The 17569-nt window shown below is 56.8% G+C and overlaps 1 protein-coding gene and 1 long non-coding RNA gene across 5 annotated transcripts in view; one reads left to right on the plus strand and one right to left on the minus strand.

Annotated features, from left to right (window-relative positions):
* MYO19 (myosin XIX) overlaps positions 1-17559 on the plus strand; it is a 35546-nt gene extending 17987 nt beyond the window's left edge. For 2 of the 4 annotated variants that reach the window (XM_082603186.1, XM_082603187.1), the window contains exons 12-26: positions 1455-1545; positions 2009-2180; positions 4203-4276; positions 4946-5067; positions 5263-5376; positions 5622-5798; positions 6126-6278; positions 7226-7333; positions 8228-8298; positions 10126-10229; positions 12519-12667; positions 12780-12909; positions 14239-14324; positions 15555-15857; positions 16816-17559. In XM_082603186.1, coding sequence (XP_082459312.1) covers positions 1455-1545; positions 2009-2180; positions 4203-4276; positions 4946-5067; positions 5263-5376; positions 5622-5798; positions 6126-6278; positions 7226-7333; positions 8228-8298; positions 10126-10229; positions 12519-12667; positions 12780-12909; positions 14239-14324; positions 15555-15857; positions 16816-16944 — 1983 coding nt within the window. In that variant the 3' untranslated portion in view covers positions 16945-17559. Of the gene's footprint in view, positions 1-1454; positions 1546-2008; positions 2181-4202; positions 4277-4945; positions 5068-5262; positions 5377-5621; positions 5799-6125; positions 6279-7225; positions 7334-8227; positions 8299-10125; positions 10230-11885; positions 11996-12518; positions 12668-12779; positions 12910-14238; positions 14325-15554; positions 15858-16815 lie in introns of those variants that run through there. The other 2 variants (XM_082603188.1, XM_082603189.1) reach the window with 2 other exon arrangements.
* On the minus strand, positions 13486-14074 carry LOC309793058. The gene is made up of 2 exons (XR_014291862.1): positions 13839-14074; positions 13486-13606 (listed from the first exon to the last, which is right to left on the minus strand). It is a non-coding gene; the product is annotated as an uncharacterized lncRNA (long non-coding RNA).
* Positions 17560-17569: the final 10 nt, after the last annotated feature.

A 17569-nucleotide genomic window follows, 5' to 3' on the forward strand; every position in this document is an offset into this window, starting at 1 on the left:
GGCAGAGAGGACAGTGGCAGGGCACTTAGTTCTATAGAACAGGCCAGCACAGTGACCCACAGAGGTCAAAGGGCAAAGTGCCTGGGTCAGTTACTGCTCCATTAATCAGAATAGAGAAACGATGCCATGTGGTTGTCTAGTGTGTTAAAAGTTTTTAAATCATGTTCACACCTCTTAGCTCACTTGGTTTTTTTCAACAGACCCATGGGTGTGGAGACTATTCCCATTTTAGGCTTGAGAAAACTAGAGACCTGCCCACGGCCAGACAGCACCGAGCGGTGCAGATAGAGTTTGTGCCGGACGTAGTGATTCCGACTTCCCACCCGCTTCCTCTTCCTCCTGGGACACCGCTCACCCAGAGGAACTGGGCCCCGCTCATCCCCACTGGTGGTCTCCCTTCTCCCATCTTTCTCCTCACTCCTGCGGAGCGGTGGGAGGGGATCTGTAGGATTGGCTGGCAGCAGAGACAGGGATGCCGCTGCAGGGAGATGGCAGTGCAGTGGAAAGAGACCTCCACCTCCAGAAGGGGGCTGCTCAGGCTGTAGGGGGAGATCACAGCCAGTATGGGCACCGCCAGCCAAGAGCTTGGCCAGAGGGACAGCACATAGGACAAGTGGACAACACTAGGAGTCTGGACAGCAGTGCTGACCTGTCCCAGCCACACTGCCCATCAGCACAGGAGTCTTCTCCTGAGCTGGGTTGTGGCCTGAAAGCCAGTAGCATGTGGGCACACCCTTTCTGGGACCAGACAGGGATGGTGGGAGAGGCCCTGCTCTACTGATACCAAGTCCAAAGGTTTCCAAGTCGCTGGACCCAGGGGTCCCCTTTCTACAGCCCCTGGGGGCTCATCCATGTGGGTCATTGAGTGCGAAGGCAAGGGAGCACCCACTGGATAGAGACCAAGATCACAGATCCTGCCCTAGGCTGGGCTGTCAGGAGCCCAACAGTGCTGAGAAAGAGCCAGAAGGAGCCAGAGCCAAGCCCCCACCAGCCACACAGCGGTTGGGCCAGTCCATGAGGAACAGGAGCGGCCTTCCCACACAGTCTGCTCCTGGAGTCGGGGGGCAGGGGGACAGACTGGGGGTGACGGGGTGGCCCCAGTGGCTGCCCCGGGAGGGGTCTGAAGTTGGATTGCCTGGGTTCTCATCCTGCCTTTCTCCTTTACCAAGTGTGTGGCCTCGGGCTTGTGATTTAACCTCTCCCCGTCTCATCTCTATCATGGGCACCGCCATAGCACATGCCTCATTGGTTGTTGAAAAGATTGCAGGAAGTGATGCGTGTAACTTGTGTAGAATTGGGCCTGGCCTAGTCATGGAGTAAGTGGGCAGTAATTGAGAGCTGTTGTTATTCTGTTATCATAATTATCATATTCAGCAGGAGAGAGACCCTTCCCAGGCTGGGCTCCAGACCTTGAGAAGGGGCCCACTTCGTGTCCTCTCCTGCCCCCCCCCCAGGCCCTAGCGGGACTGCTGCACCTTGGCAACACCCGGTTTGCTGACTCCGGGAACGAAGCCCAGCCCTGCCCACTGATGGACGATGCTAAGTGTGAGTGCAAGGATGGGGGGCCTGCACCTCAGGCTTTGGTCAGACGCCCAGGGAGCAAGGCAGGCCCTGCCGGAAACGAGGCAACATTTGGTGGCATCGGGTGGGAGGGAGGCCAGAAGGTGAAATTTGGAATCAGTGCCCTTGAAGCCATAAGCTCTAGGGCTCTGCCCTGGAGAAGTTACTCCTGACCCCACCTCTGCTGCAGCAGGTAGCATCACCCGCATCTTACAGATGGGAAGATGAGCGTCGGAGGGTTTACAGAGTGGTTTATCCCACTCGTGGCCGTGTGCACTGGCACACAGAAGCCCTGGGTTCGAGGCCTTCCTCTGCCTTGGCCACGCCTCCTCACCCACCTGCACCTGGGTTCACTCTGCCCCACCGGGTGGGTCGTGGTTCCACTGGGATGACTTCACGGGGCCTTGTGCAGAGGGGTGTTTGGATGGAGGGTGTTTGTGCCTCCCAGGCTCTGTCAGGACATCGGCCTCACTGCTGCGGCTCCCAGAAGACCCTCTGCTGGAGACACTGCGGATTCGAACCATCAGGGCAGGCAGGCGGCAGCAGGTGTTCCGGAAGCCCTGCTCCCGGGCCGAGTGTGACACCCGCAGAGACTGTCTGGCCAAACTGGTGTATGCACGGTGAGCGCTCTGGGCCCTGCCCTCCTCCCAGGCCCCCCATCTGGAGTTGGAACAGACCCATTAGGCAGTACGGCTGGGCCCGGGTTGAGGGCTGCCAGGTAAAGCAGACGGGTTCCCTGCCCTGCTCCCCAGACCCTGGGGGGCAGGAGGGAGTGGCTCCTGGGCTTTCCCCGAGCAAGGCCCTTGGCTTGATTCCGGACTACTCTGCCTGGAGAAGTTGCCACCTGGCCTAGATTCAGCATGTTATTAAAGTACAGGAGCCTGCCTTGACCTTGGCGATAGGTGAGGAAGGCCTGCCTGCCTCTGCTGGCAAGGCCGGCCCCAGAGGTGATGTGGGTCCCTCCCAGGTCCAGGTGCAGACCCATGGGTGAACAGGCTCCTCTGGCTGTGTGTGCCCTTGTACTCTTGGCAGTCACCTGGGGAATGTGATAGATGGTGGTAGAGCCAGAAGCTGTGCCCACAGTCTTGAGCAACACTGTGCAGCTAGTGGATCCCAGAACAGGGGGAAGGCGGGGGTCCTGTCCTTTTCCTGTTGGCTCTGTGGGCATCTCTACCCTTTGGCCGTGTGGTTAAGGAGTGGTTTGTTACTCTGGGTTCTGAGACCCTTTGGGGTGCCATTGAGGGTGTCTGGGGGCCCAGGATCCTCTGAAATTATGGGACAGAACACGTATGTGTGTGTGTGTGCATGTGCGTGTGCACGTGCTTATAGGAACTTGGGTACCTGTGGAGAGGGTCCCCTGGTTTCACGAACTTCTCAAGAGCTAAGAGCCTGAGAAGCTCTGCTAAGGGAATAAGATCCTCTGAGTGAAAATGGCCCAGGGCAGCTGGGCCCAGACTGAACCCAGTTCAGCAAGGTACTCTGTTCTCACTCCCTAGAAGCGAATTTCAGGTCAGAATTTGAGGCCAAAGATTTTTAAAGCTTTTGTGTCATATCATTGCAAAATGAGCAGGTAAAGTGTGATGATCACAGACACAGTGAGTCTCTAATCATGGATCATTTTACACACAGCAAACAGGTCACTGTATCACTAGGTCACTCATTTTTAGTACCTCAAATGGGTATTTGAAGCCCTTGTTGCAAAAATAGGAATTATTTACTGAAATGAAAAAAAGTTGCAGAGCGATTACTTAAACGAATGGTAAGGAAGAAACCCTTATATAGTATCATATGTGTCACCACGTTATACAGCAACCATCCCGTCATCTCAGGGGCGACAGTTCCAGAGTGCAGGATGCCATTGTCCACCTCGGGTGACTCGGGGCCCCCTCATGCAGGACGGAGTAGGGGGATGTGGTGGGGCCTTGAGCTCTGGCCTCCGCAGGCCGAGGTTTGCAGGGGAGCCCAGTGAACTCAGTTCTTCACAGTTGGCCCACCCAGAGCTGCCCGTCAGCCCCTTCTCATCAAGATGTAGCTGGGTGTCGGGCCAGGGGAATGAGGCAGACCCACTCCCTGTCTAGCCCCAGAGGCTATACTGGATCTCAGTGGTATCACAGGTTCAGTTCCAGGCCACCACAATGAAGTGAGTCACACGAATTTCTTGGTTTTGTGGTGCATAGCAATGTTATATTTACACCATACTGTAGACTGTTAAAGTGTGCAATAGCTTTATGTCCAAAAGAACAATGTGCATAACTTAATTTAAAAATAATGCTGTTGGGAAAATGGCGCTGATAGACTTGCTCGATGCAGGGTTGCCACAGACCTTCAATTTGTAAAACACGCAATAAAGCAAAGCACAATAAAAAGGGATGTGCCTACAGTTGGTCCCGTGCTCAGTCTTGCTCGCGGATAGGCCAGGTCTTCGTGTGCCCGGGAACGTGCATGACCACAGCCTGCATGTGTAGTAGGTCACGACAGGATGGGCAGGACACGAGAGGAGAGTGTTTAGCCCTTGACCTGTCAGGCTCAGAAGACAGGCCCTGCAAGGTGTGGCCCCCAGGCTGGAGGGACAGTCCTGCCGCCCCTCGGGCGCAGCCTGACGCCTCTCACCAGAGCCCACTCCCCCTGCCCCGCCCCAACAGGCTGTTTGACTGGCTGGTATCGGTGATCAACAGCAGCATCTGTGCGGACCCCGGCTCCTGGACCACTTTCATAGGTAGCAGGGGCTCACCCTCCTTCAGAAAAAGGACAGGAGGGCCCGGCGCAGAGAGCAGAGCCCTGGGTCCACTGCGGGACTCCGGGCAGCTCCTTTCCCTCTGCACCCGTCTCCTCACCCTCCACCAGTGTGTGGGCGAGGTCTCTGCCCTCCGGTGCCCGCGTCTGACCGTCCCTAGCTCTCCAGGCAGGCTCAGCTGGCGGCCGGGCCACGAGGGCCCCTCCTCTCCCCGGAGACCCAGCTCCGGTCTCAGGAGAGTAGTGGGCGACGGTGAAGGAGCTAGATTAGAAGGGACATGGGGGACGTGGTAACATCATGGGAACCTGCTAGGGGAGGAAGTAAAGCTCAGAAGCGTCGGTGAAGTTTGCTCACGGGATGGTGGAATTCTAGGCACCGACTGAGCGCGTGAGACTCAGGCCGTCCAGACCGGGCTGGACACGCGGCGTTCCCCAGGACCTGGTCCCCTGATGCCTCATTCGGCTGCTTCCTGCTCCGAGCTCTGAGGGGACAGGAGGCTGCCCTGGGAGCCACGCTGGGGGGGAGGTGCTGTGCTCGCCGCTGGGTACCGTGCTCGGGCTGCCGAGCCTGAGGCTTCACCCCGGGCTCCTGCCGTCCCGCGGGCCCCGCCGCCTCCTGCACTGGCCCCACGGGGTGTCCCCTTCCTGCCAGGCCTGCTGGACGTGTACGGGTTCGAGTCGTTCCCCACCAACAGTCTGGAACAGCTGTGCATCAACTACGCCAACGAGAAGCTGCAGCAGCACTTTGTGGCTCACTACCTCAGGGCCCAGCAGGTGAGCGGCAGGGTGGTCCTGCGTCCTCTCTGTCCCTGGCCCCCAGCCCCACCCCTGGACCTGACCAGGCGTCTTCGGTTCCTTCTTTCACACCGCTCTGGAACGCGCTGTGGTGCCGAGGCCAGCCGTGGGGTGGCCAGCTGGACCTCAGACCGCAGTTGCCTTCTGCCACCCGACTCCCCCCTCTGCCCCCAGGAGGAGTACACAGCTGAGGGCCTGGAGTGGTCGGCTGTCAGCTACCAGGACAACCAGACCTGCTTGGATCTCATCGAGGGGAGCCCCGTCAGCATCTGCTCCCTCCTAAACGAGGTGGGGGGTCAGCTAGTGTGCGGAACACCCAAGTGGGGCTTTGGGCTTCTCTGGGACCTTGAAAACCATCCTGTGCCCTCTGTGTGCCTCTTTCTCTCCATCTGCATAATGGGTTTGCTAGCCCTATCACCCCTTCTTTTCAGGGTCACTGTGATGCTCCCATGGGTCCACGGGGTGGGGACTGTGAGGGTTGTGAGCCCCTCTCACTGTGTGGCTGACCACCTGTCCCATCCCGGCCTACACAGGAATGCCGCCTGAATCGGCCAAGCAGTGCGGCCCAGCTGCAGACACGCATTGAGAGTGCCCTGGCAGGCAGCCCCTGCCTGGGCCACAACAGGCTCAGCCGGGAGCCCAGCTTCATCGTGGTGCACTATGCGGGGTCCGTGCGGTACCACACCGCAGGCCTGGTGGAGAAGAACAAGGTGCGGGCTGGGCCGTGGCCCGTGGGCCCCTGCGTGAAACGAGATGCTGAGTCATCGCTGCATGTGTGTGGAAGCTTGTGCGTGCGTCCTCCCCTCCTGAACGTCCTCCCGGATCCAGGGTCGCCTCTGGGGCCCTCCTGTCTGAGGTCTCTGCTCATCAGGCACAACCTGCCCAGAAATGACTGCATTTCCTGGCTTCTAGGCACCCAGTAGACCAGCTCTGAGTCTCTTGGGCTCAGGCCCTGCCCTTCTGGGGCCTGGGTGAGCAGGGCTGGCAGCCCGTGGGCAGCACCACGCCTGCTCTCACCCTTGTCCTTTCCCCCATAGGACCCCATCCCCCCTGAGCTGACCAGGCTCCTGCAGCAATCCCAGGACCCCCTGCTCAAGGTGCTGTTTCCTGCTGACCCTGAAGAGAAGTCCCAGGAGGAGCCCTCTGGCCAGAGCAGGGCCCCTGTGTTGACCGTAGTGTCCAAGTTCAAGGTGGGTCCGGTGGTGCTGATGTGACGTGCTTGGTTTGCTCATCAATCTCCAGTGCTTACCAAGCACCTCCCAGGATCAGTGCTGTGTGCTGGGAGTTCTGAGGAGTCAGGTAGCCGTGGTCCTGGTCCACGGAAGACAGAAACCGGAAACTGACAGAGGGACTTTGTGTGTAGTTGACGTGACAGGAAGCCTAGGGGCCCATGGGTGGCAGTGCGGCCTTTCACCCACTGCTGATGGGGTGATCGTGGAAGAGCAGTAGTTACCTGAACCTCTGTGACTGGCCCACTGCCAGTTCCCTAGCTTCCTGCTCAAACTCTGTCCTCTGCCACAGCAGACTTGTCCCCTCCTGCCGTCTCTCCGCCCTTGCACGTACCCCTTGGCTCCACCCTCACTCCCGCCCTCTACGCCCCTTCTCGTAGTTTATTCCTCGTCCTCCTTCCAACCGCAGCCTTCTCATCACCTCCCACAGGAGGCAACCAGGGGAGCCCAGGTTTGGTTAGCCCTTTCCTGCCCAGCCTCAGACACACCACTGAGAGAGCCCATCCCACGTCTGCAAGGCCTGTTAGGCCCTGAGCTGTGAGGCGACGGCAGACGGCCATGTCGTAGCCCTGGCAAGGCTGCCAGCACACAGGATGGGCTTAGTCGCCCGAACAAATGGCAGGGGGTTCTGAGATGCTTCTCTTCTGGAAAGGTTGCTCTGGTGGGGGGCGGCTGAGACCAGATGCAGGGAGACCAACTCGGTGGGGAGGGCCACAAGTCAAGAAGGGTCCCTGGAGGCAGAGGTGAGGAGTGGAGTATGCTTTGGGCACAGTGAGAGCCGCCAGGAGTCATTCAGGGCATGTGAGGATCCAGGTCTCGGAGCTGGGAGGGCTGCTTGGAGGTGTCACTAACCAGGGCCCAGCTGGTGCCCCCCCAGCAGCCTGACCCATGGTCTCTCCCCTCTGCAGGCCTCCCTGGAGCAGCTTCTGCAGGTCCTGCATAGCACCACGCCCCACTACATTCGCTGCATCAAGCCCAACAGCCAGGGCCGGGCGCAGATGTTCCACCAGGAGGAGGTAATTCACACTGGGCCAGAGCTGCTTTGTGGAGGGTCCCATTCAGCCAAGACCCTGGAGGGGTAAGGGGCAGGACGTCTGCTCCAAATGGAGTAACATTAGGGAGGGCTTATCTCCCCAGCTGTGGCAGGACAGTCATGTACAGTTGTGTGGTCTGTGTACTGCACGGTGGCCCAACCACAGGAGTCAAGTAGGGGCTACGCTGCATCTTGCTCTCTGCTCACCAAGCCATGTGCCCTGACAAGAGACTGAGGCTGCCCAGAGGAATGGGTGTCTTTTGTGATTAGCTGAAAGCCTGAGTCACCTTACAGACCAGACACAGTGCACTGTTTCTGATGGAAGGATAGTTTCTAAAATTTGCACAAAAGCACTCTGTGGCCAGCAGCTGCCCTTTGCCCTTTGGAGGGATGTGGTAGAGATATGAGAGCTGGACGATGCTGGAGAGTGTCCCACAGTCGACTGGCAGGTAGGACCTTAGGGTTCACAGTCGGGACCCTGCTCCGTGGTGAAGACCTTGGTTGGGTCCCGGAAGCATCTTCACAGTATAACCTCCCCTGCCTCTTAGCTGTGACTCACTCTGTTGACTGCAGAATAGAAAATAAATAAAGAGGAATTGGATTGGGCTGCATTGTGAGGCAAAGACAGGAGCAGTGAGATAGCCAGGATTAGCACTGGCCTCAGTTGTACCAGAAGCCAGGCTTCAGATAAGGGGACCTGGGGCCACCAGGACCCTTTCTAACAGGGAGATTTTCTCAAGGTCCCTTGGTTTCTCACTGCCCCAAAGACTGTCTGCCCATCAGGAGAGCCTGCAGATCCACACCAGCAGGGCCAGAGGAAGGGTGGCATTTGGGGCCTGCTGGCCCCGTGCTGCAGCCTGTCTCCCCACCCCTGCAGGTCCTGAGCCAGCTGGAGGCCTGTGGCCTCGTGGAGACCATCCACATCAGTGCCGCCGGCTTCCCCATCCGGTGAGTGGGCTGGTCCGTCCAGTGCAGGGGGCAGGGCCAATGCCAGGGTGGAGCTCAGGGCGCAGGTCAGACGAGATCCTGACCAGCCCAGAGCAGGATGTGGAGATGAAGAGAAAGACGCAGGTCCCCAGAAGTCGGCCTGGAGCTCTAGGGCTGTGCTCACCTTCTGTGGCCTGCTTTGTGGAGGCACTGTGTCTGGTGTGTATCAGTGAATGAGAAAGGTGAGTCTTGCCCTCTTGGGGTGTACATCGCTGTGGAAAGGAACAAAAAGTGCCGTTCGGGGCTTCCCTGGTGGTGCAGTGGTTGAGAGTCCGCCTGCCGATGCAGGGGACGCGGGTTCGTGCCCCGGTCTGGGAGGATCCCACATGCCGCGGAGCGGCTGGGCCCGTGAGCCATGGCCACTGAGCCTGCGCGTCCGGAGCCTGTGCTCCGCAACGGGAGAGGCCACAGCAGTGAGATGCCCGCGTACCGCAAAAAAAAAAAAAAAAAAAAAAAAAAAAGTGGCATTAGGTGGACAAATGGGGAAGGGGTCAGGACTGCTCAGGGAGGGGCCCTCTGAGCAGGCCTAAGGAAGCAAAGCCAAGGGGCCAGCCTAGGAAGACTTGGAGGAGGGGAGAGTATTCGAGACCCAGGGAACAGCAACCCCAAAGCTCCCAGGTTAGGACCTGAGAGATGCTAAAGTGACCGGAGCACACACAGCAGACGTGGGGAGGTGGGGAGGCTCTAGGCCACGTGAAGACTGCGGGCTTCCTGAGGGCTGTGGGAGCCGCTGGGCGTTGTAAGCAGGGCGCGCTGCGCGCCAGTTCGTGTTCCCTGGCTGCTGTGTGGAGGCTGCCCTGGGGTCAGGAGGGGGGAGATGAGCGGGCGGCTGTTACAGGTAGAACAGGTGTGACGGTGACCCGGTGAAAATGGAGAGAAGTGGGTAAAAGTGGAGTGTGGCTTGCCATAGAAATGGGACTGTGAACGGATAGACCGTGGCGTACGGGGCAGGGGAGCAGTTGACTTCCAGGCTGCAGAAGCGACTTCCAGGCTTCCATCTGAGGCAAGTGGGTGAATCGGGACACAGGATGGTCTGGGGGAGAGGGGAGAGTCCGGTTTGAGATGGAGGGGCACGTGAGGGCCCGTCCTCGGTGACTTAACACCGTGAGCAAGATGGAGATCACAGGGGGAGAGGGAGGCCTGAGGCCATGCCCTGAGGAGCGCTCACGGTTAGAGAGGGTGGATGACGAGAAACCAGCAACAACTTGGAGGGGGTCGGGGTGAAGGAGGAAGCCAGGACTGTGGGTGTCCTGGAGGCTGAGAGCGAGCTCTGCAAGGGAGAGGGGTCAGCTGGGCACCTGCTGCCTAGAGGCTGGTCACAGCACTGACTCCTGGAGTTGGTGGCCACGCTGGTGCAGTTTTGGGGACAGAAGCCAGACTCAGGAGGAGGAAGTACCGCTGTGTAGAGAAGCGCTGCCGTGACGGGGAGCTGAGACCCCGGGAGGCAGTGGAGGGGGCCGTGGCGTCAGAGGGGAGACGTGCTGAGCCCCTGTGCACAGGAGTGACCCAGGTGTCTGGGGAGAGGCTGGCGAGCCCCTTCGGGAGGGGGCGGGCTGCAAATCCCCTCCTAGAAGAGCGAGGCTCTGTCTGGGTAGGACCAAGGCTGCAGGAGCAGGAGGCCCAGCATACAGTGGTCTCCACGGGCTTCCCGCCTGGGCCTAGTAATGCCATCCGCTCAGTGGGCACAGTCAGGGCAGCACCTCGCTGGGGGTTGAGCAGATGAAACAGTGACTCCTGGCTCACGGCCAAAGTCACTTCATCTCTCCTTCCACCTGCTTTGGCTTCCAGGGTCTCTCACCGGAACTTCCTGGAGCGGTACGAGTTACTGAGAAGGCTCTGTCCTGGCGCAGCCCCCCGCCCCCATGGCCCACCTCCAGATGAAGCGCGCTCAGGTGAGGCGCCCATCTGCCAGTCGCTTGTTCACCCAGTGTCCCGAGCACCTACCTGGGCCATCTCAGGGCGGGGGGCTGGGGCTTCAGAGGTGAAAAAAACACAGCCCTGCCCTCGTGGCTCTTGGCTCAGTGCAGCAAACAGACTAAAGGAAGACAAACAATGGGGAAAGTGGAGACACAGAGTTAGGAACAGGATGCTGTGGGTGGTGCCAGAGAGGTATGAATCGGGAAGGCTTCCTGGAGGTGGTGTCTGAGGCTAGATGGGATCAGCCAGGTGAGGGGCAACCCACAGGCAGGGACAGCAGTGTGTGTTCGAGCAGCTCCAGGCTGTTCGGTGTTGCTGGCTTAGAAGGGCAGAGAACAGTAGGCGGTGAGGCTGGGGGACAGGCAGGCCCACTCGCAAAAGCTGGACCTTCCCCTCCAGGCAGATGGGAGGCACTTCGGGGGAGGAAGGGAGTGGCGTCAGCCTCATGCTTTCTGGAGGCCACCGTGGGGCGCCCTGTGGTTGGCCAGAGGGGAGAGAAGCTAGAGATGTGGGCATAGCCGGGAAATGTTGGAAAGAAATTGGCCAGACTTGGCAAGCGTGTGATTCGATGTAGAGCGAGGGGAGAGGAGAGAATTAGCCACGCCCGGCTGGTGGGGAAGAGAGGTCTGGGGAGGCTGCCGGGCCCTGCCCGGCCAGTGGAGACATCCGCAAGGTACCGGCCGGCTCCACCTCAGGAGAAAGGCCTGGTCTGCTGGGGTTGTTGCACGTGGCCTCACTGAGGCTGTGGGAGTCGGTGAGAAGGCCTGGGCACAGGTGGAGGGATAAGAGGCCAAGGACAGGACAGACACACACGCTCACACACATGGAGAGAGAAGACGCCAAGGACAGGACACACACACACACACACACACACGGAGGCAGAAGAGGCCAAGGACAGGACACACACACACGGAGGGAGAACAGGCTAAGGACAGGATACACACCCACACACACACGGAGGTAGAAGAGGCCAAGGACAGGACAGACACACACACACACACACACACACACACGGAGGGAGGCCAAGGACAGGACACACACACACACACACGCAGGGAGACGACTCCAAGGACAGGACACACACACATGGAGGGAGAAGACACCAAGGACAGGACACACACAAACACACACACGGAGGGATAAGAGGCCGAGGACAGGACACACACCCACACCCACACCCACACCCACACACGGAGGTAGAAGAGGCCAAGGACAGGACAGACACACATACATACACAGGGAGGGAGAAGAGACCAAGGATAGGAGACACACACACACACGGAGGTACAAGAGGCCAAGGACAGGAGAAACATACACACACACGGGGGAGAAGAGGTAAAGGACAGGACACACACGGAGAAAGGCCAAGGACAGGAGACACACACGGAGGGAGAAGACGCCAAGTACAGGAGAGACACACACATATATACACATGGAGGAAGAAGAGGCCAAGGGGACACACACACACGCACACACCACCCCACACCCAGGCCCAGCAGAGCCCAGGCCCAGTACTGCTTTTATTTCCCTCTGTTGGGCACGATCTTGGCACTGTCCTTTCACCCTCTCTCCCCCCCTCTCTCGCCCCCTCTCTCCATGGTGTGCTCTTCTGTTCTGTCTCTTGCCCAAAGCCCCTGGCCCCTGGCCCCTGGTTGATTTTGCTGCTGTTTCTCGTCTGCGGCGTTTCCCTTGGCAGCCTCCAGAGAGGCACTGGGCAGCTAAAGGTGGTCAGAGCCCTCAGGTAAATCCTCCCTCTCCAGGAGCCGGCCCTGCCAGGTGTGGGAGGGCAGGCAGGGCGACCCGGTGGGCCTCCATGGGGCTGGGATTTGTTCCCCCCTTTCCCATCAAGTGGCGGGAGGGCTCAGGGGCAGAGGGAGTGGCCCGGCTGCCCTGTTTGGCTCTCAGCATGTTTGGGGCCGTAGAAACAGATGCTGGCTCAGCAGCCCGGGAGTCCACGTGGGAGTCAAGGCACCCGGTGCCCTCTGCCACCCTGCCCAAAGGGACCCACAGGAATGGAGGCTGCGGGCCAGTGCAGGGCACAGCCTCACATGGGATCTGGAGATTCCTCAGACCAGCCAGGGACCTGAGGGACAGTGGGAGGCCACCTGTGGCCTCCTCTCGAAAGGAAGGAGGTAGAAACGGTTAGAGGCAAGAACAGCAGGAAAGAATCCTGTGGAATGTTTGGGAGACCAGACCGGTTTCTTAAGGCCACAGAAGTGTGTAGACAGCGAAGCACTGATGGGACCTCTGTCTCCGTCCCCCAGGATGGTCTCCACACTCCGAGCAGGCCTCGCTGCAAGCCCTCCTCCAGGACATCCTCCACACTCTGCCCACCCTGGCTCGGGCACCAGCTGAGGCCACGCCGGCCCCCGTGCACTGTGGCAGGACCAAGGTGTTCATGACTGACTGCACGGTAAGCTGGCCTGGGATGAGGAGCGGCCACAGCCACGTGCTGTCCTTGCAGGACAGGGTCTGGGCCCTCCTGAGGGCAGGGGGAGGACCTCAGTGGATGCCCCTTCTCCCAGCTGGAGCTTCTGGAACGCGGGCGTGCCCAGGTGCTGGAGCAGTGTGCCCTCCGCATCCAGGGTGGCTGGAGGCGACACCGGGGCCGCAAGCAGGAGAGGCAGAGGCGGGCTGCCGTGCTCATCCAGGCAGGTAGGAGAGGTGGGGCCCTGGGCCGGTAGTCATCGCTCCTGGCCAGCAGGTGGGCCTAGATGCGGCCACTGTCTGCAGCTGCACATGACCCAGCCCACGTGATACCTGTTTCTTTCGAAATGCTGCTGCTGGAGTCCCCACAGACCAAAGCTGACTGTGTCCCAACCTCAAGAGGTTAATTGCATGTCTCTGTAGTGCACTGGGATTCGAATTCCCTGTCCAGTTCACCCAGAGCATCTCCAGTTCAGTGCAGACCAGGCCACACCACAACTAAGGGTGCTGTGTAGGTAGGAGAGGCTCAGAAGTTGCCTTTAATTCCCCTTCCCCAGTCCTAGATGGCTGTTTGTGCCACCTTTTTTTCCCTTCATGACAACTCTTATCATTACCTGGGCTCCCGGGCGTGCTGAGTTTAATTAAGGAGAAGGTAAAAACTGAGAAGATCTGGTTAAGGAAGCAATGTATGAACCATGACACAGCAGCATCATTTTGAAAAACAAAAATACCAGAAACAACCCAAATATCTGACAGTGGTGGAGTCATGGCTACATTATGGACGATCCTTATCTAGCTAAGAAGTGTTTTTGAAGAATATTTTTAATCTACTGGAAAAACATTTCCAACATGATGTTCAAATGTGAGTGCTGAACTGCACATCAAGGTGATGCCACCTTCATAAGGTGCGTTTGCGTGTACAGGCCTGAAAAAAAAAAAAGGAAATACTGTCGAACTATCTGGGTTGGTGAGATAATAGGTGAGTTTTACGCGTCTTTAAACTTTTTAGTTTTTCAGAATCCAAATGTGTTTGTTAGTATTTAGTCGAATAGCCCATTTTCTGAATATGATTGTACCAAGACGAATCAGAAAATGCTGAAATTTCAAAAGAAGACAGTGAGAATTGCCCCCTGATCAGCTCCCCATCCAGTTATTACCTTCTCCAGTGCGTGGCTGTATGGTGGTGCCGTTTGTGGATTCATAACGCAGGCAAGCAAATTCAATTGAGAGTTTCCAAAAAGACAGGTAAAAGATGCAGACAGTTCAGACCGCTCTTGTTCCCTGGGCATTACCTCAGACTGAGCCCGAGCTGGGAGGTGACCCCATGGCAGCTGCCCGTTTGATGTGTAGGTATCTATGTCCAAGTCTGGGCAGTCTGAGCTGTGGTTTGCAGAGCCAGGTCTGCTTCACGTGTTGACTTAGTCCCTCACCTCATGCAGTGGCACAGGTGGCCATTCATTCAAACGTTTACGGCTGCTCTGGTGTTGCTGCAGCCTGGTTCCCGAGAGCTCTGACGAACGTTTACTCTTGTTTCCTGTTTCTGGACAAACCCCTCAGCTGTTCGTTCCTGGTTGACTCGGAAGCACATCCAGAGGCTGCACGCAGCTGCCACGGTCATCAAACGCATGTGGCAGGAGTGGAGAGTGAGTACTGACCCGAGAAGTCGGGGTGGGCAGTGATGGACCCAGGCTGGAGTGCTGGCCCCGCCACTGCAAAGCGGGCGGCCTCGTGTCCTCATGAATGAAGTGGACACGCCGCCGCCTACACCGCAGGACGGTTATGACACGGTAGAGTGGCACAAACAACTTTGGGAATATGCTAAAAACCACGGAACTGTACGCTTTAAAAGCATGAATCTTATGGTATTTCAGTTAGATCTCAGTAAGGCTATTATTTTCTTTTTCAATTAATTTCTGCTTTTATTTGCCAGTATAACTACAGTAACCTGCAAACTTTTTCATTCTAAAAAGCACATTTTACATCACAGTCCAACAAACACATACATAATGTGTATACGTATATAAAAGTGAAACAAAGGTTTTGCCAAAAACATCTACCCTGAGTGTTAATTCTTTTTAAGACTTTTTTTAAACTAAGGCTGAACTGCACTGACACATCATAATCACCAAAGTCCATAGTTCATCTTAGGGTTCGCTTTATGAAGTGAATAGTGTTGCACGTTCTATGGGTTTGGACAAAAGTATGATGACAAAATCATTATAATATCATACAAAGTATTTTCACCGCTCATAAAAACTTCCGTATTCTATGTATTCATCTCCCCTCCCCCGCAAACTCCTGGCAACCACTGATCTTTTTATCAGCTCCATTGTTTCGCCTTTTCCAGAATGGCATATACATGGAATCTTTTTTTTTTTTTCCCCTTGAAGAGGGGGGTTCAAAGCCTTTATGCCTATAACACCACTCATGGCCCAGCCACACGTGGACCGGACAGGCTCCAGGCGGCAAACAAACACCCCCACTAAATACTGTAGCTTTCCTTCCAGTACTGAGCCCTGTCCCACTGGTCCTGCCCAGCAGCCACGTGCAGGTGAAGGGGGGATACGTGTTGGGTATCTGTTCATAGGAAGGCCACAAGTTTTGTGCCCCTTGTCACAATGAACCCTGATTCCTGTCGGGTGTGTTGTATACAGACGAGCCATTTCTTCAGACCCCCTGCTCGGAGCACACCCCAAAGACTTATTTTTTTTAAAGCAACGTATGTAAGGCCTCAGCACAGCTGCCTTGGGTATAAAGTTGTGCCACATCAAACCAGGTGCCCTTCAGTTCACCTTGTTAAGCTGAATTATTAAAGAGACTTTTGGATTCTGTTTTGCATTAAGAGAAAGCTATAAAGTTGTGTTCTTTTTAAGATTAGAATGGCCTTCCTTGCTTCTAAAGAACTGGATGGTGTGGAAGAACAACACTCGTCTCAAGTCACCTGTTCCCCGAGCTCCTTGCCACTGCCGCAGGCACAGACCAGGCTCCTGGAGGCCGTAACCCGCTTCTGGCCCCTGGGACTGGTCCTGGCCGACGCCGCTGTGGGTGCTCGTGGCTTCCGGAGGAAGCTGGTGGTCTTTGCCTGCCTCCCGCTCCCCGTGGGCAGCCCCAGCAGCTACACTGTCCAGACAGCACAAGAACAAGCTGGAGTCACGTCCATCCGAGCGCTGCCTCAGGTGAGCCGTGTGACGGGCTGGCCGTCCTGCCAGGACGGCTCGAGATCCCTCACGCCCCACTGTGGAGGGCAGCGGGCAGAGCCCGGGAGTCACAGCAGGAGCAGGACTGAGGCTGCGAGGAGAGCCTCCTGACCCTGCTGGGGAAACCAGAAGCCTGCACGTCCCAGCCGGCCGCAGGCTGGATTGTTCGCATCGTTACGAGGAGTTTTCCAGAGCCCTTTCACTTTTTAAAAGCTGCCTCTACATGATCTAGCGTCTCCTCTGAATCACCTTTAAATTAGCCCAACGTCCAAAACACTGTGGTTGTGATGACAACAGCTTTCTTCCCTCCAACGGCGCTGGATTTGGCACCACGTTCTCCCCAAGTTGTAGTCTTTGGTTTACCCTATTCCAGCCGAGGAAATGACAAGCACCTAAGTCAGTGGTCCAAGAATTTACATTATGAGCAGCCAGGGAAAGAGCCAGCCAGCACAGAAAAGGGCCAATACCAACCTTTTACAAGGATTAGGTGACACTGACAAGGCAGAAGGAAGGAAACACTGAATTTCCTGCCAGAGGAATTCCTATAGGACATAATCTAGGTAACATCTCCACGACAACAGACAGGCCAGCCAGAGTGTAAGGAAGTGCAGTTCTCTGATCTTCCAGCTCTAAGCAGGCATAAGGACGTGACGGGCCAACTCCTCCTGGGGGGGGGGCTCCCTCCTAGCGCTTCCTCATCTGTCTCGCATTGAATGGGTGTGAAATTTTACATTTTAATACTGCTGTGGACTCTGCCACTGTTTTAGAATAAGGAGACACACAGCACTGACTCACTCAACCCTGCTGCTGCTGTGACTCTCACTTGGGTGCTTACTTACCTGTCCCCGCCTCCCTGCATTTCTAGCGTTCACTCCGGCAGGTACCTTTGGCCCTGGCACTCCTGGGAGCTGGGGTTAAGCTGCGTCTCTCTCCCCAGGGCTCGGTAAAGTTTCACTGCAGAAAGTCTCCGCTGCGCTATGCTGACATCTACCCTGAACCTTCGCCCAGCAGTGTTACCGGCTTTAATCAGATCCTGCTGGAAAGACACAGGCTGGGCCACGTGTGATCTCTCCTCACGTTCCATCCTCACCTGGCTGGGCCCTCCCTGGTGCCTTTGTTTCTCCAAGGCCTTTTCCTGCCAGCTGCCTTGCCAAAGACATCTAATCAACACACAGCTGCCAAACAACTCCCACAGCGACTCGGAGCACACGTCGGGGAGCCACGGCTCCAGCCTGCAGGCCAGGCCGGGGCGGCAGCTACACCAGTGGCCTGGGGCGCCGATCTACGCCTCCAGCCCTGACAGGGCTGGTAGCTACCAAACCTGGATTAAGAAACTTCAGGGCCTTCACAGACCCCACTCGGTGGTGCTGGACAGTGGACAGCAGGCACCCCGCTCCTCCAACCCCACAGGCTAAGTCAGCTTGCAACGAGCTCTAAATTTTGGCTGGCAGAAATTTTGCCTTTAGTTCCTTTAAAAGGAACAAAGCCTTACTATTTAAATATTTGTTGTTTAATGTAATTTCAAGCAACTAGATTATGAATCAAGAATGATGAGCAATGCAATGCACCACAGAACCACCACACTTTATTTTGAAACACTGATCAAGTTTTAACTCAAATGGGTGTGAAAACCGTATCATTTATGTCTTAATTGTACCGAAAATAAAACATTTAAAAACAACCATCTGAAT

This window comes from Mesoplodon mirus, assembly GCF_964341445.2.
Source record: "Mesoplodon mirus genome assembly, chromosome: 18".
NCBI lineage: Eukaryota > Metazoa > Chordata > Mammalia > Artiodactyla > Ziphiidae > Mesoplodon > Mesoplodon mirus.